General features: G+C 55.9%; 8 protein-coding genes across 8 annotated transcripts; 3 read left to right on the top strand and 5 right to left on the bottom strand.

Moving 5' to 3' along the window:
• Positions 1 to 548: 548 nt before the first annotated feature.
• Positions 549 to 1,211, bottom strand: UV8b_05267 (uncharacterized protein; the record flags this gene model as incomplete). The annotated part of the gene is made up of 1 exon (XM_043142765.1): positions 549 to 1,211. The coding sequence occupies one exon, from the start codon at positions 1,209 to 1,211 to the stop codon at positions 549 to 551; it is 663 nt and encodes a 220-aa protein (XP_042998699.1).
• Positions 1,212 to 4,524: 3,313 nt separating this feature from the next.
• On the top strand, positions 4,525 to 5,007 carry UV8b_05268 (uncharacterized protein; the record flags this gene model as incomplete). The annotated part of the gene is made up of 1 exon (XM_043142766.1): positions 4,525 to 5,007. One exon carries the CDS (start codon positions 4,525 to 4,527, stop codon positions 5,005 to 5,007), a length of 483 nt encoding a protein of 160 aa, XP_042998700.1.
• Positions 5,008 to 8,218: 3,211 nt separating this feature from the next.
• On the bottom strand, positions 8,219 to 8,623 carry UV8b_05269 (uncharacterized protein; the record flags this gene model as incomplete). The annotated part of the gene is made up of 1 exon (XM_043142767.1): positions 8,219 to 8,623. The coding sequence occupies one exon, from the start codon at positions 8,621 to 8,623 to the stop codon at positions 8,219 to 8,221; it is 405 nt and encodes a 134-aa protein (XP_042998701.1).
• Positions 8,624 to 10,822: 2,199 nt separating this feature from the next.
• UV8b_05270 (uncharacterized protein) lies at positions 10,823 to 11,480 on the top strand (the record flags this gene model as incomplete). The annotated part of the gene is made up of 2 exons (XM_043142768.1): positions 10,823 to 10,957; positions 11,049 to 11,480. The coding sequence occupies 2 exons, from the start codon at positions 10,823 to 10,825 to the stop codon at positions 11,478 to 11,480; spliced, it is 567 nt and encodes a 188-aa protein (XP_042998702.1).
• A 259-nt stretch (positions 11,481 to 11,739) lies between these two features.
• On the bottom strand, positions 11,740 to 12,738 carry UV8b_05271 (uncharacterized protein; the record flags this gene model as incomplete). Its single annotated transcript, XM_043142769.1, has 1 exon — positions 11,740 to 12,738. One exon carries the CDS (start codon positions 12,736 to 12,738, stop codon positions 11,740 to 11,742), a length of 999 nt encoding a protein of 332 aa, XP_042998703.1.
• A 1,431-nt stretch (positions 12,739 to 14,169) lies between these two features.
• On the bottom strand, positions 14,170 to 17,030 carry UV8b_05272 (uncharacterized protein; the record flags this gene model as incomplete). The annotated part of the gene is made up of 3 exons (XM_043142770.1): positions 14,170 to 15,432; positions 15,531 to 16,513; positions 16,685 to 17,030. The coding sequence occupies 3 exons, from the start codon at positions 17,028 to 17,030 to the stop codon at positions 14,170 to 14,172; spliced, it is 2,592 nt and encodes an 863-aa protein (XP_042998704.1).
• A 597-nt stretch (positions 17,031 to 17,627) lies between these two features.
• On the top strand, positions 17,628 to 18,435 carry UV8b_05273 (uncharacterized protein; the record flags this gene model as incomplete). The annotated part of the gene is made up of 2 exons (XM_043142771.1): positions 17,628 to 17,993; positions 18,067 to 18,435. The coding sequence occupies 2 exons, from the start codon at positions 17,628 to 17,630 to the stop codon at positions 18,433 to 18,435; spliced, it is 735 nt and encodes a 244-aa protein (XP_042998705.1).
• Positions 18,436 to 18,905: 470 nt separating this feature from the next.
• UV8b_05274 (uncharacterized protein) lies at positions 18,906 to 20,451 on the bottom strand (the record flags this gene model as incomplete). Its single annotated transcript, XM_043142772.1, has 3 exons — positions 18,906 to 19,532; positions 19,717 to 19,828; positions 20,441 to 20,451. The coding sequence occupies 3 exons, from the start codon at positions 20,449 to 20,451 to the stop codon at positions 18,906 to 18,908; spliced, it is 750 nt and encodes a 249-aa protein (XP_042998706.1).
• Positions 20,452 to 20,747: the final 296 nt, after the last annotated feature.

Consider the following 20,747-nt stretch of genomic DNA (forward strand, 5'->3'; position numbering starts at 1 on the left):
GGGTGAGATTGAAGCTACCGCCAAAGCGTCGTGGGTTGTAGAGTCAATAGTAAAAGTGAATTGCTCAGGGGCGGATTGGCCATGCCAAGGCCAACCCGAATCTACCTAGGTCATAACTGACAACAATTCCCCCATAATGCCAGTCCGGTAGAAACACCACACCCCGTAGTGCCACAGTGTTTCCACCACATAAAACGCCACGCTTGTGATGCGGTCCCAGCCGCGTGCCACGACAGGAGGCCGCGCAAGGACGCTCAAACTCCATGCCCGTTCATGACCGAGTCGTAAAAAAGATGAAATAAAATAACCATAACCATAAAAAAAAAACACAAAACAATGTGTCCAAGGAGAGATAGATGGACAAGACTGACGATGAGGGGAAGGATTGATTAAAACGGGATATATCCAAAGAGAGACAATGGATGGGACCGACGACAATGAGGGAAAAGGATTGATTCCGAATGGTGAGTGCGGGCGAGGGTATCGATGTTGCATGCTTAAGTAAAGAAGAGATGAAGAGAAAAGGGAAAAGTCGAGGATTAAACGGCTCAGCTGGTCGTGTTCGTCATGCGGCGAGGCGTGATGATGGACAGTATCCTCGGAATACTCCCATGGCGACTTGGCGATGAGCTCAACGACATGCGAGGCGACACTGACTCCTGCGAAGCGGTGGAAGTGCACGAGTCTTGGGACGATCTCCGGGATGGTGAGCGTCTCGACCTTGGGATGGATTGAGGCGCGTCGGCCGGGGAGCCGAATGAATTCCCCCAGCATACAGTACCGCGCCTGGCGACCTCGTCCACGGATGGGAGAGCAGGGCGTGCGCGTTGCTTCTCCTCGGCCAGGGCTTTCAAAACCTTCCACAGCCCGTGACCCAGCTCGTCCCATACGACTGGGGCCTTGAATACCTTCCGACACGCCCTGGTGCCTTCCTTCTCGCCCAGGCTGCCGTAGGATTGGAGCTCGTCCATGGTCGGAACGGCGTCGTATACCACCGTGATGTGATCCATCTGGTCACACCATTGTGAAGCTTGGAGGAACTCGACGAGGTAGTGCAATGCTTGGGAGCGGGACTCCTCTTGGGCTTCGAGGAGAGCCCGTTGCCGTTGCTCTTGCTCCATGAGACGTCGCTGCTTGCGCTTCTTGTGAGGCAGCTCAAAAAAGGTATTGCTATGATGACGGACGGGTATGGGATTGGCCAAAGCAGCCATCTTGGCCGTTTGAACTGCCATCATTTGTGTAGGGTGGAATGGTGAAATCAAGCCTCTCTAGGTTCTTGAGGTGTTGTCGGCTTCTTTTGCTCTTCTGCTCTTCTGCTCTTTTACTCTTTTGCTTTTTCCACTGGGACGAGGAGTGGTGATAAATGGACGGGATAGTCTCTCGATATTTAGCTGCGCGGCTGAACGTTTGTCAAGGCAGCAAAAGTTATCGTCTGTACCAACAAAAGGATGTGGGCACGGTCCAAGCCTCCAAAGGCCCGAGAAGTCGGATAATCCCTTTGCGGTCCCCAATATGAAAAATAGTGGCGGGTCGTGCTAGCGCGGCTCGAGGGAGGCATGCATATGCCGGAACGAGAGTCGAGGCGGACACTGGCAACTCCCGTGGGAATGGCTGTGCGTGACGACAAAGTTCAAAGGGATGTATGTTCAAAACGGCCCGAAATACTTTGTCTCGTCCACGGCCGGTTCCTGATGGCGAAAGAGAGGAGGGAAATAATACCACGACTTTGTTGCGGTTTTTCGGGACTTGCTGCCGACTTGCTTTGCCCCTCTCTCTGACCCAGCAGGCGCTGTGCGTTTCGTTTTGTTTCAGCCCGAGCTCTTGTCGTTTTCCCTCTCCTTTATCCTCTTGGATAGCTGAATGCACAGGGCCAGAAAAGCTTGTTCCTCCAAGGTTGGTTCTGATGCACTTGTGCACGTCTGGACTGATGACCGACTGACTATGTGCCGGTGTTGGTCCTGTTGGGTTGGGCTGCGCTGCGCTGTGCTGTTTTTAGAAGCGTGTCTTGTTTGTCTCACGCGCATCGATCTGGCCGAATCCGTACAGAGCAGGTAGCTAGCTAGTGCTTGTCAAAATCGGCTGCCTAGGGAACAATAACAAAAGAGCTCTCTGCGGTGATTGAGCCCAGCCTGTCAAGGACAAGGATGTATGAAGTTGAGGGGGGGGATGGGAAAGATGAGGAGATTAGACGACCGAAAAGGGCTTTGTTGTTGAAAGTGAGCCGTGACAGCTCATCTTATTGTTCCTGTGAAGAGAATGGCGTCTGCCTAAGCATCGTGTCCAACAAGCCCCCGGTTCCCATGGCCCTTGATCGCTTGGGTCTTGGGGCTGGTTGCATCCCCTCGTTAGCCGCAGCCGTCCAGGGTTTGCCCCGTTCACACATCAAGTCTCGCGGACGAACGAACGAGGGCCACTTGGGGGGGGTATTGGGGGGGGGGGGGTGTTGTTGTCGCCGGGTGGTGTTGTTGTTGTTGTTGTCGTGGTTGTTGCTTGGTCCTAGACTCCTACTGGACTTCCTAGTCCTGATGAAGAGAAAGGGGGGGTTGAGGGAGGGGAGGAGGGTGAGGTGAGAAAAGGGGGGGGGGGGGCGTGCTGGTGGCATGTGCCAGCGTCGCTTCCCGGGTGCCGGCGAAGGACAAAGCTCTGGCTGGGACAAGCGGGGCAAGCAGGACAAGCAGAGCAGGACAGACAGCGCTTCAACGGAGTCGCGCTAGGCCTGAACCGACCAGAGAGAGTACTTCTGCAATCAGATTGCCGATGGCTTAGCATGGGCCCAGCAATGCTGGCCAATCAGCGGCAGCGGCAGCGTCCGCGACAGCGGGCTGGTGTGCAGTGTGCAGTGTGCAGGGTGCAGTGCCAAGGAGCCCGCCTTTTACTACTATTCTTGGCAACCAGACATTTCTATTTCAAGATGCACCATTTACCAGACACACCAGACACTACTCCCGTACTCCGTACCTATGTACTTCGTGTCGCCCGCCAGCTGAGGGCAGCCGGAGAGCAGCGCGAGTTCGGCAATCTTGCAAGGATAATACGACGGCTATGTAGCTCGCTCGCAGCTCGCTCGTGTTGGGGGAGCGACAAGCCCAAAGCCGGCTCTTCGGGATAACAAGCTCGGGCCATTAAACCGGAAAAGACGGGAGGGAGGCAAGCCAGGGCACACTCAAGAGGGCTGAGTTCCTGCCTGACTCCCGTGGTTGTCCTGCGGTTGTCCTGCGCGTTGTCCTGCGCGTTGTCCTTGCGCGTTGGATCAGTCTCACACAGGTACCTCTCCGTATGCATGCATCGCGTGCCAGGGTACCATGTACCGTGTATCCGACGGACGAGGGACAGCTGAGGGATTTGCCCCCGGGTTCCTAGACGGGGCGAGCTAAGCAGGGCCCAAGATTGCCGTTCCAAGCCGTGGGTTGACAGCATCAAGCGCGGGAAACGCCAGAGCGCGAGCATCTGCGGTATACTCCGTACGTCAGTCCAGGCACGCGCTTCACTCGACTTGATGACTATGACGCATGAGCATGAGCATGTCGCCGCTACGTGGCGTTGAGAACCTTGTGCTCTTTTTTAATAACTACTATTTTTTTTCCTTCTCCTTTTTCCTTTTTTTCCCTTTTTTTTTCCTTTTTTTTTCCCCCCCCTCGGGTGCGTCACATCACACTCGAGCGAGCATCTGATAGGATAGAGACCGGGGTGGCGGGACTCGGGAAGTCGGGAGTACCTGGGATGCATCATGAATCCCGGGTTTGAGGTACTGTACCCAAGGTTACCAAAGATGCCTCAGCTTCCTTACCTAAGGTAATGTGCCGGGGCACTTGGCGTACTCGGTCGGAACTCGGTACGGACTGGAGCTTTGGACTCACCGTTTGTATGTCTTGATCCCCAAGGCCCACGTTTTCCCAATCGCTGATCTGACCAAGATTCCCGCCGGTTGATGGCTGGGCAATGACGATGATGATGATGATGGTGATGATGGAGCCAAATATTCTGTAGTTGGGCCAAAGACAAGCAGAGAGACGAGGACGCTTCGCTCGTCGTCGGTGTAGCCAAAAGTCGGGTGGCGCTTCAAGGCCTGGTGACGGTGGGTCGGTATGGAGTATGTGGCTTATTGATGCTACCAGACATGTAGACATGTACGGAGTACGGAGTACGGCGAACGGAGTACACACACCCCCAGCCAGGTCAGCTGAAAATGTCTCTGTTGGCGGTCCGCCAGGCAGTTGGTTGCTGGCAGCAGCACCAATGACATCAACGGGGGCGTCCAGCGGTACTCACAACCAGACACCAGACACCAGACACCAGACACCAGACACCAGACACCAGACACCAGACACCAGACACCAGACACCAGACACCAGACACCAGGCACAGACACCAGACACGCCGTCAATACCGTGTGGCCAGCATTCAACCTTCCTCGACGAAACGACGTCAGCACCCAGCCCATTGACGATTCAGCTTCTCCCAGCGCCTGGCTGGTCATCTCACAAGCAGCAACTCACAGGCAGCAACTCACGGCCTGCTCCGTAAATGGCTGTGCTTTGTAGTAATGACCCAACTTGCACATACGGATACCCCGACGGAGTTCCCCGTACTCCCATGCCATGCCATGCATTGCTTGGTCGCTTAGTAGTCATTTTTGTCATTTTTCTAAAGCCCGCAAGCGCAAGCAAGCCCCGCAGCAACTCACTGCAACCAACGGCTTACTCAGCCGGCCACGACTTTTGGCTCCTCCTCCAACAACAACTTTGCAAGCGAAGCAATTTTTACGTTGTCTCGGCCGGAAATTTGGTGCACGGCGACAGCGGTCACGACGGTCACGACGGTCACGACGGTCACGACGATGAGCCGTTCCCAGCTCGAAAGGCAGCCATCGGCCACAGTCACAGGCTAGAGCACGCAGCTTACGCGAGCGGCGAGCCCATCGCTGGTGAAGCTATCACATCACGGCCCCATCGCAACGCAACGCATCGCAACGCATCACAACGCGTCACAACACCCATCACAACATGACATGACTTGCCAACGCCAACGCTGACAAAAGCCCTGCGGACCGCGGCGTGCCACAAGCCAACAAAAACGACGCGCCCATCGCCTCCCTTCTTCCCCTCGTATGCTGGCCAATCATGCGGCGCAAATTCTGATGGGAGGCGGCTCGTTGTGCCCACTGCCAACAGCACCATGACTATGACTGATGGCTGGACGCGGATGCGCATGCGCATGTGCAAATGGGTTGAAATCTTCAGCATGTTACATGGCACATGCCTGATGCTACGTGTGGTGCGGTACGTAAGATGACCGGTTTGCTGGCAGCCGGTGATTTTGATCGCTTGTTGCGGCCCACCGATGGGTTGCATCAGCCGACGCGTCGGCCTTTGCATCGTCCCCGGCGGGCAATTGAAGATTGGGCCCTGGGATGATGGGAACGATGGGAGCTTGATGGATGAGGGGGACGGAGTGGGGATGGTTGAGCTGGGGTGTGGGGGGGGGTGGGGGTGGGTGGTTGCGTGGGGCGGTGTGGCCTAGTCTGGTCTGGTCTTGGTCTGGTCTGGACTCTGGTTGGTTGGGGCATGACGGATGACGGACGGCGGATGGCGGATGGCGGATGGCGAATGACAGAACAGAACAGAACCAGGACAAAGGGCAACCCTTTTCGAGCGCCGGTAATTGGATAGTAGTGGTACATAATTCGCGACTGGCTTCCAGCATTAGCGAGTTGACCCGACCAGACCAGACTGACTAGGTACCTACTTGCTTGCTTGCAGCCTGCGCCGCCCGCGCCGCCCGAGGGGGACTTTTTTTCTGGGCCAACATTGCCCAGCCCAACGGTCAACCAACGGGGGTCAAACTGGCGGTGACCGAGGCTACTTTTTCATTTGGTGTTTTTTCTTCTCTCTTTCTTTCTTTTTTTTTTTTTTTGCTTTATTCTTTTTTTCCTTTTCTTATTTTTTTTTTCTTTTCTTTTATTTTCTTTCTTAACCTTTGATTTCTATTTTCCTCCTGATGAAAGAGTTTTTCACCGCGCCTTGGGGGCGAAAGCGCCGGAAAGTGCCCCCCCCCCCGGCCCCTCTCCAGCCGGGGCCACCCACCGCCTTCAGCGTCCAGACCCCCCCTCCCCACCGGAGTTCCCCCCCCCCAGGCCTGTAGTGCATCTAGATTCGCGGTTGCAGCTGCCGCCTGCGGATCACGCGGGCGCCGGGGGCCAGCCAGCAATTGACTTGAACCGCATGGGGGGGGGCTGGTGTCTGGTGTGGTGCCGTCGGCACTGGGCCCTTGCCCCCCCTCCTTTGGCCCAGAACGACAACCCGCTGCATCTTGCTTGGCGCGATTTTGTTCATCAGGTCAATAGACTCTTTTCTACCAGACTCCTTAACTCCAGACCTGCGCGCTCCGGAGCACTCCGCCTGAGTACATTAGTTCGTCGTCTCGCGAAACCCCCCAACGCCCCGGTTTGCGCCGTGCCGAGTGCCCGCCCATGCTGCGTCAGCGCCAAGCCAATTTCTGTCCGACACATGCCCGATGCCCGATGCCCGCCAAAAATCACGCCGAACAAGGCGCCGCCGCCTTTTCGCGCTCCTCGCAGAGAGTTGGCGGCAGCCAGCGACGCGCCGACATGACCCCCCGTTCCGTTCTGCATGGCACCAGTCCAACCAGACTCGACTCCCGGTCCCGACCCGAACCTGACTGCAGTGCTAAATAAGCGCAACTGGGCCCACGGGCATCAGCTTTTCCCGCCTTGCCGTTCCCTGCTGCCCCGTACCCTGCAAAAGCCCAGAGTCGTGTCAAAGGATATCGGGTGGTGTTTATTGGGCCTCGCTTGCTGTGAAGATACCTGACATGACATGTACGGAGAACCCTTGTTATGAATCAGCTAAAGGTCTGGTGCGTTCAATGTTTTTTTTTCAGCCACTTGCCTGGTGCGCTGTGCTAGTGTGGATCTGAACAGGCCCTGCAGGGCTAGCCCCCATGGTCTCGGGCTATTATTATTGGTGGCAATTCTAATCCCACCGCACAACGTGCAATCAACCAATAACCAGACCTCTGCTCCTTTGGCACATTAAGTCTCAACAACAACCAGCATCAACAACAGACGCAGCAGCAGAAACAAACCGCCTCCGTTGACAATGTCCCTTTCATCGAGCTCTTAGCCCGCCGCGTGTCCCATTCATGGCTCATTGTGCCACTGCGCCTCTGTGCCTCTGTGCCGCAGCTCACAGCCCCTACTGGCCAAGTTTAACGAGAGCACACCATGGCATAGATACATACCTAGATATAGCCCTGCGGCCTGCCCCATCCACCGGCCACCAACTAGATTCCTGGGCGACCGACCAATGCTCTGCTCTCATGCGCAACACCGGCCCCTCTTGAGCTTTGACAATGCTGAAATTGATGACGAATCGAAGCGGGGAGTGGGTGGTCGTCTTGGCGGACTGGCCCGTCGACGCCACCGGTTTGCAAAAAACCCTAATAACTGGTGCCAAGCGAGGACGAGTACTCCGTAAACCCGGTTCGTTCTGCAGGGCGCACCAGAGACCAGAGTGTGAGAGTGTGACCTGGACCTTGCGTTGCTGATTTGATTGCCTCTGTACGGAGTAACGTAGCTGGGCGCGCAAGTCCTCTCAAGTCCTCCCGATCCCTGCCTGCCCTTTGTTCGTTCTGGACAATCGGTCGTTTCCCTCGCCTTGATTCATCATCATTCATCCATCATTCATCGCCGTACCCTTTTCACAGTCGTCAAAACGTGCCCCCTCTACTCCGTACTCCGTAGCTCCAACACAAATAAACGTCTTGTCTACAGGGCAGCCAGATTGGGGTCCAGTATTTTTCTCTTCGTGGCTGGTACTCGCGGTCAACAGTGAACAAACAGCTTTGTTTCAGATCTACTGCGTTGCGTGCCGACGCACGGAGTCATATGAACAAAACAGGCTTTGCACTTGCTGGCTTGTGCACACGAACCAGCATCGAGTCTACCCCTTTATCAACAACAAAACAGCACTCGGCCCATATCCCGCGACCCATCAGCAGGGGCTCGCACTAAACAATAACATGTCCGCGCCGTGTACAGTCTGCCAGTCCCAGTCTCGCCTTGCTCGAAATGGAAAAAACCAGTTGGTCGCCAGCAGCGTTCCCGCTCATACCCTGCATTTGGCATCTACACCTCCCCCGGCCCCTTCTGATGCTCCCGCAAGCTGCGTCTACACGGCATCAAATATCGGTGGCCACCCTATGACTTCGATATTCGCCAGATGACGTCGCCCTTGGCCCCGCTCGCGGCGGCACATTTGACAACGCCCGTGACTCTCAGCTCGGTCCCCTCGGAAAATTGTCGGAGGCTAGTACCCAGGAGCGTTTTGATGTCCTTGTCCCCAATCGTGAAGGGTCCCTTTGATGGATCAGCAGGTTTGACCCCGAGAGTGCAATCCGTGGTCTGCAAGATGGGCGTGAATCCGGTTCCGTTGACATTGCTCAGATTAAATGTGCCATTCTCGGATGTCCAAGAGCTGTACAGACTAGCACATTCTCTCCAGTTCGCGGGGTCAATATTCGGGGACTCGGCAAAGGTCGACGCGTCACAGGTAGATTGGGTGTCGCTGGTGGGATGCCACGAGATGCCGGTCGAATTTGGCATGAGCCTGGCAGCTGATGAGCACCAGCCCGGGCCGGCAAAGCAAAGGACAGCAGCCAAGATAGGTAAGCCGGCAACCATCATGATATCAAGCCCAGGGAGTGGTCTATGCGGACTAGATGGCTAATCGGTATGTGTGACGTCGCGGGGGGGGGGGGGGGGGGCCAACGGTTGAGCCCAACGCAGTACGAAGCACAAATGAAGTGTTTTGCGTATGCACAGCCTCGAGCGAGTTGCCCAAAAGAAAACAAACTGATCAAGGTAGGCGAGCCGCGCAATAGGGGGCCACGTTGGCTATTCACACCTAGAAGAGAAATTCGATATTCTTAAGGATATTCGTAGGTATTCGTGGGTTTTTTTTAATGCGTTTCGAGTTGTTCAGGCCACGGCCCCAGAACTATGGCTTGGATCACCAGCACGAGTGACTTTTTTCCGCAGCGGTTTGGTGGGTTGAAATCGTTGCCGGCCAGTGAAACGGGGGTTTTGGTTGCAGTGCTCCTTCCCCTCGAGCCTCCAAATACCAGATGCCAGGCACGATAGGGTGGCCAGGTTGCAGGTTGGAAGGAAAGCAAGCTCGATTGGGAAGCAACGCCCACGTGTCGGTAGCAGGGGGAAAGAAAAAATTCGCCTTGGATCAGGACACACAAGGATTGGTAACTTGGCTGCAAGGCTGTTGTTGGCTAGCTACCTCAATCTTGAGACCGAGATCTGCACGAAGAGAAGGATTTCGACATGGCGCATCTGGATTGAAAAAAACGCAGAGGGGCATTGCGCGAAGAGACCAGCTGTCGACAGCTGGTTGTCAGGAAAATATGTGAAATCAAGACATGTCAGCCGGCTCGTCAGCTCGTCAGCTCGTCAGTTGTCAGGAAGATAGATCCCACCCAAGCTTCCATCCCAAAAGAGGTCAACTCGCATGATTGGTACTTTTTTCCGTGCAAAGGACCGGATATTTCATCGCCAGCAACTCAACCCTGTCAGCCGGACTCGGTATGCAAGCGATTGCAGCGTCGTATTGTTGCATCCAAAACGACGGGATGCAGGGGCCAGTGTGCGGGAGCTTTCGGATGGCGGCCACGGGATGACACTGTCTGGTTTACTGCCTCGATGATCTGATGGACGCACCGGGCCTGATGATACGTTTGGTGTTTGACCCCCTTGCGAGGTTGCAAAGCCGAAACCGCCAGCACGGACGGACACGCATCACCGGGATCAGCACTCCGTTCTCGATGCGATATCTCGTTAGCAAAGCGATGACGAGCCCGAAGCCAAGAGAAGCATGAATTGATGGATGAGAGTGATGAGAGGTGTTCCATCTTTGAAGACTTGTTGAAGTCGTCGGTGTAATCCGTCGATAACTACGAGGTATGTGGGCATGGGTTGGGTTAGTGTTGGGTGGTGTTGTTGAATGTCTTTTTTTATTTTCTTTTTATTTTCTTTTGTTTCTTTTGCCTTTCAGTAGAGCTTCCGGGCAAAGCAGCAATGGTGCTTGGCAGTTCAGCAAACAACAGCAACCCCAATACCATGCTCAAGACGCAGAAACAAGCGCACCTGCAGTCTCCGTCTCGACGCTGTCACACGGACCTGGAGACGGCAAGGGAGCCGCTCGGCTTGTTGATTAATCTTCCCTTCGCTCGTCTGTCAACCCGCCACCTGCACACCTTGTCCGCGCCCTCAGCCACCAGGACCAAACACCAAGAAATCGGTCTCCGTCTTCCGTCTGCCTGACCCCGGTTTGGAGGAGAAAACAAGTGCCACAGGAAAGCCTCGAGCCAAACGCTGCCGGTGTGCCAGTCGTGCAGGTGCGTCGTCGACCTCGACCTTGGATCCGCGCCTAACCAGGAAAGAGGCGTTTTGCCAAAAGGCGCTTGCTTTGCTTATGGGGGAATTGGTCAGCAAATGGGCGAGGCTTCAAGAGAAAACCAATCCGTCACCAGCCTATCCGGGAGGGCAAGCTCGACTCGACGAGACGTGGGACGTGACAAAATCGGAGCCATCGAGCCATGGTCTTTGAAAGGACCTTGAGAGCCTTGACGTATTCAGACTCGACCCGTACTGGCGACTGCAAACTCTGGCAAAGCACCCCCGACCTGCATTTCCAACCAGATTTCCCCCCAGCAAAGCCACCTCGCAGTCCGGTCGGCACAGGAGCAAACCTCGCGTCCGTCACTCGCACCACCAGCTGCAGCTCTAGCACCGGCCATGACTGTCGGCGCCGAGGACCAATCACCCTCAAACGCCGCGGCGAGCACGCCCGCCAACGAGCATCAGCTGCCCCCGCTGTCGGATGACGACTTCCGCATCTACAGCCGCATGGCAGACCGCATGCAGCAATTCGTACGTACGCTCCAACCCGCTCTCTCTTGACCCCTTTTTGCACCAACACCTCTCTCTCTGACCTCATCCATATGCGCATGTTGCCCGCCAGCACGACTACTTCCGGCAGACGTGGAACATGCTCTACGAAGCGGCCTCTACCTCTCGGCGGCCCCCGAACCTCACCCTCCAGCAGTTCCTCTCCGAGGGCATTTCCTTTGCCAGCCACCTCTCTGCTCACCATGCCATTGAGGAGGAGCACATCTTCCCCCTGCTCGCGACGCGCATGCCCGAGTTCAACCCCACGAGCGGCCAACTCGTCAAGCAGCACGCCCAGATCCACAGGGGCTTGGAGGAGTTTGAGCGCTACGTGCAGAAGTGTCGTCGCGGGGAAGTGGACTTTGAAATGGCGACGCTGAAGGAGAAGATGGAGGGCTGGGGGGGCGTGCTTTGGGAGCACCTGGATCAAGAGGTCGAGATGTTGGGGGCTGAGAGGATGAGGGCTGTCTGGACGAGGGATGAAATGAAGAGGCTGCCAATGTGACGAGCTGTTGTCTTGTCACGAGCCTTGCGGGATACATGAAGAATTCTTCGACCCAAATCTCGGCCTTGCCAGTGTTTTTTCCTTTTTTTTTTTTTTTTTTTTTTTCAAACCAACCTTTAGAACGTAACGAAACCACCCGCGGACGGCAGCTCATTCACTGCCGTCTTTTTCTTCATTTGCTCCCCCCCCCCCCCCCCCCCCCACCCCCGGTCCACCGTGGTCAGAAGCCCCTACGTGCCCCCTTTGTGTTTTGTAGTTTTCAAGCCGTTTGTTCCCTCCACAAGTCAGCCATGGCACCCACTGACGGGTAGAAAGCCAGGAGCGACACGGCAATATCCGGCAGGAAGCCCTGCCGCGTCCCCCAGTGGACCGTGAGCGGCGCCCAGGCCAAGTTTCTGTAGAAGCTCTTGTTCCATCTGGCCGCCCAGTCGGCATCCTTGGCCGGCGCGGCGCCGCCGCTCCGCCGGCGGCTGCGCTCGACCAGCAGGCGGGCTCCCTCTATGGCGACGTATAGGCCCCAGGCGCGGACGCTGGCCAGGCCGAGACGGCCCTGGGTGGCCGGCGAAAGCGGCAGGACCTTCTTGGCGGCGAGGTAGGCCGCGTTCTCGGCGGCCTGGTAGACGATGAGCGACAGGGTCTGGGCCCAGGCCACGAGCGTGTCGAAAGCCGCGTCGTCGTCGTCGTCGTCGTCGTCGTCGCCGCCGTCGTGCTTCTCCTCCTCCTCCTTCCCGCGCCGGGGGCCGGCCGCGCGGGACCTCAGCACCAGGCGCTTGGCGGCAAAGTACAGGCCGAGCAGGCCCCACAGCCGGCCCATGGTGCGGGTTTCGCTCACCACGGCCGACAGGGCCTTGAAGCGGCCGCCCAGGCGGAGGGCCAGGGCGGCCAGGGAGGGCTGCGGCGCGGCCGAGGCCATGACCACCGTGGTCGCGGGGGGCAGGCTGTAGGCCAGGGCGACCAGCCGGCGAGCCGACTGCCTGAGGGCGGCGCCGCCGACGGCCTCGAGCACCGAGCCGGCCAGCCGGGTGGCGTAGCAGACGAAGAGGAGGACCGTCTCCGCCCCCGCCCGCGTCTGCATACATCTCGCCAGGTGGGCGAGGAAGGCGTCGGCGCGGGACGGGGCGGCGGCGAGAACCGTCGACAGGGGGGGGGTCTTTTGAGGAACCGGCGGCACCGGCGGCGAAGGCGGCGACGGCGGGAGCGGCGTGTCGATGCTGTTGGTGTTCTCGGCGGCCGAGGCGGATGGCTCGGCGTCGGCCATGATGCGAGCCTCTCTGTTCGTCGAGAGAGCGGGATTTGGCAAAAGAGCTGGGCGCGGGTCGGGGGAACCGCGGACGAGAGCAGCAGCGACGGGCTGGGTTTTCTGGGGGGTTTTCTGGGGGGAAAACGTGCCCTCGCGGCGGGCCCGACTTATCGAAATGAGCCTGACGCTGAAAGTTGCCGTTGGCAAGATGCAGAGACGCGAGAGATCAGGGGGCCGTCGGGTGGAAGCTCTGGGCCTGCCCGATCCGTTCCGTGGCAGAGGCGGGCTCGACAGCTGCCTGGAGCAGTTAGGTACCTAGGTAGGTAGGTAGGTAGGTATAGCGTATGGCACGGAAAAGGGATTGACTGCGAGTAAAGGGACTGCGGATAAAGGACTGGACTGCGAATAAAAGAATTGTGAATAGAAGGAGCGATGGCGCGGGAGAGGATGTCTGGTGGTTGGGGCGAGGCGAGCTATCAATTGTTTTCCCCAGGCGGCAGAAGCCCCCAGCCGTGCCGTGGGGCGCTGTGCTGCGCCGTGCTGCGCTGTTGCTGCGCTGTTGCTGCGCCGTGCTGGTCGAGTCAGCCAGCGTTGTCAGCGTTGTTCCTCGGCTTCGGCACAGGCGGCACCGGCCACGGCACATGCATTGCAGCCAGTCGACCCCCCCCCCCCCTCCCCCCCGGGAATGTGAACTACCCTGTAGGTGCCTTACATGTATATTGAGCCTCGAGCCTTGAACTGCTGACTGCTGGAACCGTGAAAATCCAAGCCAACAAGTTCGACATTCCCAAGGAGCGCGCGCATTCTTGTGCGCCGGCCTGGGAAACGGCATCCCCGTACACGGTTCCTTGCCCACGGACGGTTCCTTGCCCACTCCTGAGCATCATCACATCAGCCTCGTCATGCATGTCTCGTCACCAGCAGGCATGCTGTGGCCGGCTCATTGCTTCCTCCCCCCCCCTCCCCGGAGGCGAGTCGAGTCTTTCACGGCTCCCTTCTCCATCCCCCCTCCTACTACGGAGTATCCTAACGGCAGACAACGTGAAAGAGGACAAGACGGCTCATTGTGGATTTCAAGCGCAAACCGCTCATTTCGATTTGCAACGTGCTTCTTCCATTGCCCCCCCCCAAGCATCCCCTCGCCTGCATCCAGCCACCCACCCCGATATCCCGCCGCCTCAAGCCTTGAAAGTGTTGGGCACAAAATCATTGAAAAAAAAAAAAAAAAAAGAAAGAGTAACGAAAACCAAAGCCACAAACAGTTTGAAAATACGTCTTTCCCAAAGTGCCGCAAGGCGCGCGGAAATTTATGCGCTCCTGATCCATACCCATGCCTTTTTTCTCTTCTTCTTCTTCTTCTTTTCCTCGGGCGTTCTGTAGGCGCTCCTCCGCGGATCGATCCTACGGGGACGGCTCCCAGACCTTTCCCCACATCCTCCATCTTTGCCGCTACCCTCGAACGGCCGCTCCCAGCGCACCTCCGGTGAATTGCGTACCGCCAGCTTGTCGCTGGGGATTGCCGCCGCCGCGCCCGCCGCCGCGCCCACCGCGCTGACCGCCTCGTTGGCCGCCTCGACCACGTCCGCCCTGTCGCTCGAACGCGTTGGATGTGCCTTGGGTCCGCTGTTCCAGCGTTCGCTCGTTGGTCTCGATGAGGGCGCTGGCCTTGTCGGACAGCATCAGTGCCAGGGACTGCAGGCGGCTCAGCTCCACGCCCTTGCGGAAGATGACGTTGTTGGTGACCTGGTCGAGCGAAGCGGCCAGCTCTTCGTGGCTGATCATCTTGCTGACAATCGCGGCAACCTTGGTGCCGTCCAGCTCAAACATGGAGCTGAGCGTCTCGAGCGCCAGCGTGTCGTAGAAAGGAGCGTACGTGAACAGGTACGTGCGGAGCCCTTCCTCCTGGATCTGCTTCGAGAGCATCACCTTGATCTCCTCGGCGTTGGGCATCAGCTCCCAAATCTTGATGCTGTGGATGAAGACGGTCGACTTCTTCCACTCGCCCGCAGCGAGGGCCTTGGACGCCTGCATCACGTGGTCTCGCGTGTTCTCGGGAGGGCCCGTGAAGATTTGCCTCTCGTGGTACTCGAGCATCCGCCTGTACGTCTTGCTGATGACGCGCTTCTTGACGTCCGGGGACGAGCCCGTCTGCGCCATCAGCGGAATCTCCAGAAGCATGCTGCACGTCAGGTATACGCATTCCAGCAGCTCCAGGTTGATGTGCATGTGGAAAGGCAGCTGCCGCTGTTTCTCGAGGCGCTCCTGTTCCGGGGACACCTGGTTATATCTTTGCATCATGACGCCCTGCGCCAGCAGCTCCTTTTGACGGCCAGAGCCGCAAATCTCCTGGAGCGTGTTTTGCGCATCGTAGACCAGGCCCTTGCGGAATGCGCAGAGCCCAACCTGGACCAAGGTTCTGTTGTACAGAATCTGCGTCTGAACGTCGAAATTCGGTATCGTGTCTTGCAGGTGGGACATGAGCATCATGTCGCGAGCTTTGTAGTACTCGCCATGGAGCGCCAGGAAGTAGACCTGGCACAACATGGCGCGCGCACGGATGATGCCGTCGCTGTTGCTGAACAGATAGTTGCACAGGACGTTGACCAGGTTGTTCGCATCCTGCGCCTCGCTTCGGGGTGTGGTTTCGGACTCGACCTTGTCGCCAGCAGCTTTCCAGCAGTTCTCCTCAAAGGTATTGATGACCTGGGCAGGCTACATCAAGGTCAGCACATCTCGTCCCGCGGCATGTAGTGTGTTTTCTTCTTCTTCTCCTTCCTCTTCTTCCTCCTTCTTGTTTTCCAGTTGTTTACCTTGAAATAGACGTGCTCAAGACGTCGCATGACAACCCGGTTTACGCTGTCCTGGGGAATTTCCAAGGACGAGTCCTTACGGAGGTGCTCATAGTACAGCTGGCCGCGGAAGATGATGTTGTACAGAGCACCCTCGTCCTGCAGACGCTCAATGTACTCGGAAGTGTGGGGATCGATGCTTTGAAGAGACCGAACGAGCTCGTCGTCGAGCCTCTCCACATACGACACAACGCTACCAGCAACCTTGATGTACTTTTCGCCAGGCTGGAGGCTGGGAGGCTTCTCGTCATCATCCCACTCCTCCACGTTTTCAACCACGACGTAATCTTTGTTGCTCTCAAGCACAGCCAACAGAGTAGACAACTCCTTTTCAGCCGCCTTCCAGTGTTCCAGAGGCATAACATTGGAGGTGCCGGCACTCAGATCGAACCGAGCTGAAACGATGGCAAGAAGCACCCGGATCTGCTGGTAGGGAGTGTTGGCAATCTCGCCTAGCTTCTCCATCACCTTGATCTGTTCGATCCGGTCCGTGTTCTTCTTGCCACGAGACTCCATGATGCCACGAAGGTGTTTGAAGATGCTCTCCGGAGTGTACTGCAGAGTGCGGCCTCCCTTGCCGACGGTGGCAAAGCCATCCTCACCGGTCAGATCCTCGGGTTCAGCAACATCGTCGACAAACTTGGCCACCTTCTTCGGCTTGACCACGGGCACAATCTCCTCGTCGTCCGACTCCATGAAGCCCTCCTTGTCAGCCCTGTAAGCTTCGATTCCTGTTTGATACTCCTTGCTGGTCTTCTTCATCTTTTGCTTCACGGCGTTCAGACCACGGGCTTGGGTGGCGTTCATCTTCTTGGGAGTGACCTTTTGCTTGGCCAGAGTCTCGTTCATGAAATCTTCCAACTCGGCAATGATTCGAATGTAAGGCTTCGGCGTCTTTCCGCTATCCTGCATGCGAGCAACCTGCCGACCAAGTTTATCGAACTCTATCCAAATGAACATGTGTCAGCAAATGCGTCCATTTGACCCGACTGATCACCATGATATTCTCGTCCTGGCCACTCCAGATCGACCGCAGCGCCCCTGCAATCATCCACTCGGCGAGGGCGAGAGGAGCACGTCGATAGGTTTGTCAAAGCAGGACTGCTTGCACATACCAGCAGAGATTAGTGTCCAGTCGCCGTTTTTCTGCCCATTCTCAATCTGTTTAATCGAGGCTTCTAGTTCGTCAAGGCGCTTGTCCTTGGCACTCTTGACTTTAGCCCTGACTTCCTCCTCTTCACTGTCGCTATCCGAGGCGGCGTCCCTCAGGAAACGATTGGCACCGCCGGCCTCATCGTCGCTGGACGATTCATCCGAGTCGTCAGAGTCATCCATGTCGTCGGAATCGTCGGAATCATTCTGCTCAATGTCCTGCTGCTCCTCCTCCTCGGAGTAGAGCTCTTCCTCGTCGGAGGAGCTGTCGCTAGAGGAGTCCTCTCCACCACGGAAAAACCTAGACATGGCGGGCGAGTATTTCTCTCGATAACCTCGTCGTCTCTTCGAGGGTCTTGGGGGGGGCTGACCGCTGGGTTTTGCCGCCAAGTTGCGATGCGCGGGGTTAGGAATCGATTCTGTCCCCAGAGGTCAAAAATTGATGATATTTGGTGGGAGGTGGGGCGTTCAAACTTGGGGCTTAGCGAAGTCACCGCGGCGGCTTGCTCCAGTCCCTATGTCTTTCTTTCCTTTGACCCACAATTTCCTGTCCATCAGCGAGGGAGGCCTGCCTCGTCTGATCAACTGATGAGTGGTTTTTTTTTTTTTTTTTGTGATTTTGTGGGCAGTTATGTCAGCCCGGTCCTTCTGTTTCTCCTTGGAGAACCATGTGGCGGAACTGACTGACCCGACCCACCCGGGCACTGGCACTCGACCCATCGCCTCGCCGCCTTGGAAGGCTTGAAGTTAAGTGCTCCGTACTCTCGTAGCTTTATTCAGCGGTTACCTGTGCAAACTTGATTTCTCAGCGGCCAGTTTTTTCTTGGTGCTCTCAAAGCTCGAGCCAGTCCCTTTTTTTTTTTCTTTTTTTTTTCTTTTTTTTTTTTTCTTGTCAACAATCTAGGAATGGCCGATATCAGTTGCGCAACCGGCGCATCCGCCGCGAGGCTGTTCATTCATCTTGCAAAGCGCGGCTATTCGTCTGATTCATCAGCTGCAGCTGGTCGATCTTTCGCGCCTCTGGAATTCCTCCTCCCACGAAGAAGATCAATCACGCGTCGTCATTTGGCTTGCCTTTTACGTCCCTCACAGCATTACCCTACCGGCAAAGCGTCCCTCGACAAGGCTTCCGTCAAGAGCACTTTCGAGCAACCTTGGCGGAGAACCTTTACGGTTACGACCCGTCGACCTACTACAACATGCATTCTAAACCCGCGGACAGACGAGGATGGCCAGGAGATGACGATGGAGATTACCCCAAGAGCGGCAAAAGTACGTGCAACTCGCTCCGCTCCAGGTCCACCCGTAAACTTGTCGCAGGATACTAACTCGCGTTTACAACCAGCGTTTGTCGGATATTATGAACAAGGACAAGAACCCGAATCTTGCACTCCGTATACAAGTTGAAAGTGGTGGATGCCATGGATTTCAGTACCTTATGAGTTTGGTAACCATTCCGCCCAAAGACAAGGAGGATTGGTCATGCGCTGTAAACAAAGACGACACGATTTTCCAATTTTCTCCCGACGGAGAACCTGCTTCTCCCGCCGCAGAGGGAGCAAAAGTAATACTCGATGAGCCCTCCCTAGAGTTGCTAAAAGGAAGCAAAGTGGACTTTACTATGGAGCTGATTGGCTCGCAGTTCAAAATTGTTGATAACCCGTATGCCAAAAGCAGTTGTGGTTGTGGCACGAGCTTTGACGTCAAGATGTAATTGTACACTTTGGCATAATTGTTAAAAACGGAGCAGGAGACGTACGTACAAAGACGGCCTCATCTTCAAGGCTGGACTGCGTCTCACTCGGATAAACTATAAGACACGTGCAGATCTTTTGGCATGGCTCACCGTCGAAGCTTCATAACTCTATCCGCTGGCTTCTTCGTCATCCGTAAACAAGTTACAGATGATTGCGCTTGGGTTCACGAATAGATGGTGCAGACAATGATATGTGCAATCCGGGGCCGAAATAAATAGCAAACATTAAACCCTCTCACCTGCCAGCAAGAAAATGACTGTCACAGTGTGGCATGTGGAACTCGAGTGTGTCATTCATCAAGGATATCATTTACCTAAACCTTGTCATGATACAGAACGCCGAGCAACCATGCCTTAAAACCATTGGGAACCCCTTTCAAACCACTCCCAGTCGCCAGAGCAAAGCCACCTTCTTTCACCATAAAAATCTAGTTCATCTGGCGGACCAGAGCGTTGATGTGCTCCTCACGGTTGCCAAGATCACCACCCTCAATGAAGTGCTTGAACTTGCGGGGACGGAAGCCGCCAGTAGGGTTGGACAGCTTGAAAGGCCACAGGAAGTTGGAGGCCTGCTTGAAGTTGGGGCCAACCGTGTAAATCTCGTGGACAAGATCTTCCATGCAGACGATGCCGTACTGGCCGAGGGACTCTTCAATGATGGAGTTGTCGGTCAGGGCAGTGCGCTGCTTGTTCACTTTGCCGTATCCTCGTTTGTAGACAAGGTCCTTTACGGTCTTCAGGTTGGGGTAACCGTAAGCGACCCAAGGCTCGACAATCTTCAGCATCTCGGTAGTGGCCTTGGTGGCCTTGATGAAGACGCCATTGTTGATCTGCAGAAGACGAAGAAGCTGGAGTGTCTTGCGAGGCTTGGGAGGCATTTTGTTGATACCCTTGATGCGAACAACAAAGATCAACTTGGCTTCAGCGGGGATGTAGGCAGAGTCGTTCTTCTTGGCAAGGCGGTGCAGGCGAATCTTCTCACGCTCAGCATCGCGGTACTCCTTGACGTACTTCTCAGCACGCTTGAAGATGACACCACGCTTCTCCTTGTTGGCCTTTTTGAGCAAGTGATGTCAGCATTACATAACGGAAACAGATGGTTGAAGTGGATTCACGAATCAAGATTCGGCAGTAGTCAGACCCGAAAGAAGGTATAAAAAATCAACAGCATTGACAATGTCTAGTTGATGGGTGTGTTGTGCATCATATGCCGGAAAGTGAGAGGGGAGTTGCACGTACAGCTTTTCTCTTCTTGATGGCATCAGTGCGCTCGGCACGAGCCTTCTCCTGCGACTTGCGCTTCTTGAGAAGGGTCTCAGGGACCAAGATCTGGTCGTTTGTGGGGACAGTACTACAAGGGCAAGAATGAGATTAGCACGAGGTCCGGCATACTCAAGGTATGAGCGAGAGCGCCGGTGCGAGAACTGTAGCTGGAACGCGACATTCTCTGCTTTGGCTGACTCGAATATGAATTTCATCGGTGAGCTGGGAAAGGAGAAGGCTACCACCTGGCAATTTCTTGCTGGCGGTAATTGCTCGTATCCTGTAAACTCATCCGACAACAACCCCAAGCACGGAGCTCAGGAAGAATAATCGCTAGCACTGAGTTGCCTTGGTCACCTAATGAGGGAGTATTCCTGCCCAGCAAAGGGTGATAAGCGTCGTCGTGCTGGCAAGCGACAATGATTTTCAGAGGGAAGAATTAAGTCACTAATTCTTCATCTCCAACACCTTGTGCATCTGCTCTCAATTCCCCAGCCTCGTATTGTGCCAAGTCTGAGGAATTGAGGGGGATGTTCAAGAAGGATCGAGCTGGCAGAGTCTTCGACGTGGGTTCTTTTGACGAAAGAGACCTTATCGACAAAGACATCCTGCCCAGCGAGAGGACCACGAACAATCTGCAGAGGAACTCGAGCCGGTTCCGATGCCCATAAATCGAAGCGTTCAAGGATGATTGACGTACGTGGCACCCATTTTTGCGACTGGCTGTTGATGAAGTCGGTTAGTAGTGTCGAGGATGAGAACGGGTGGAAGATGGGTGAAGGAAATGCAGATGGAATTTTTTCCCTTTCGTCCTTCTGAGTGGAGAACCTGAAGTGGGCCGAGCACAAAAAAAATAAAATACAGGAGGTGGGTAGGGTAGGGCAGGTTTGCACAGCCTTCTGCCGTGACACACCGCCTGGAATCCTTCGCCGCAACCCACACCATGTCTGCGCCTGCCTATCACCACCATTGTTGATGAAGAAGTCTCGATACAACCTTCCGACGCC

Source organism: Ustilaginoidea virens, chromosome 4, assembly GCF_000687475.1.
Source record: "Ustilaginoidea virens chromosome 4, complete sequence".
NCBI classification, from domain to species: domain Eukaryota; kingdom Fungi; phylum Ascomycota; class Sordariomycetes; order Hypocreales; family Clavicipitaceae; genus Ustilaginoidea; species Ustilaginoidea virens.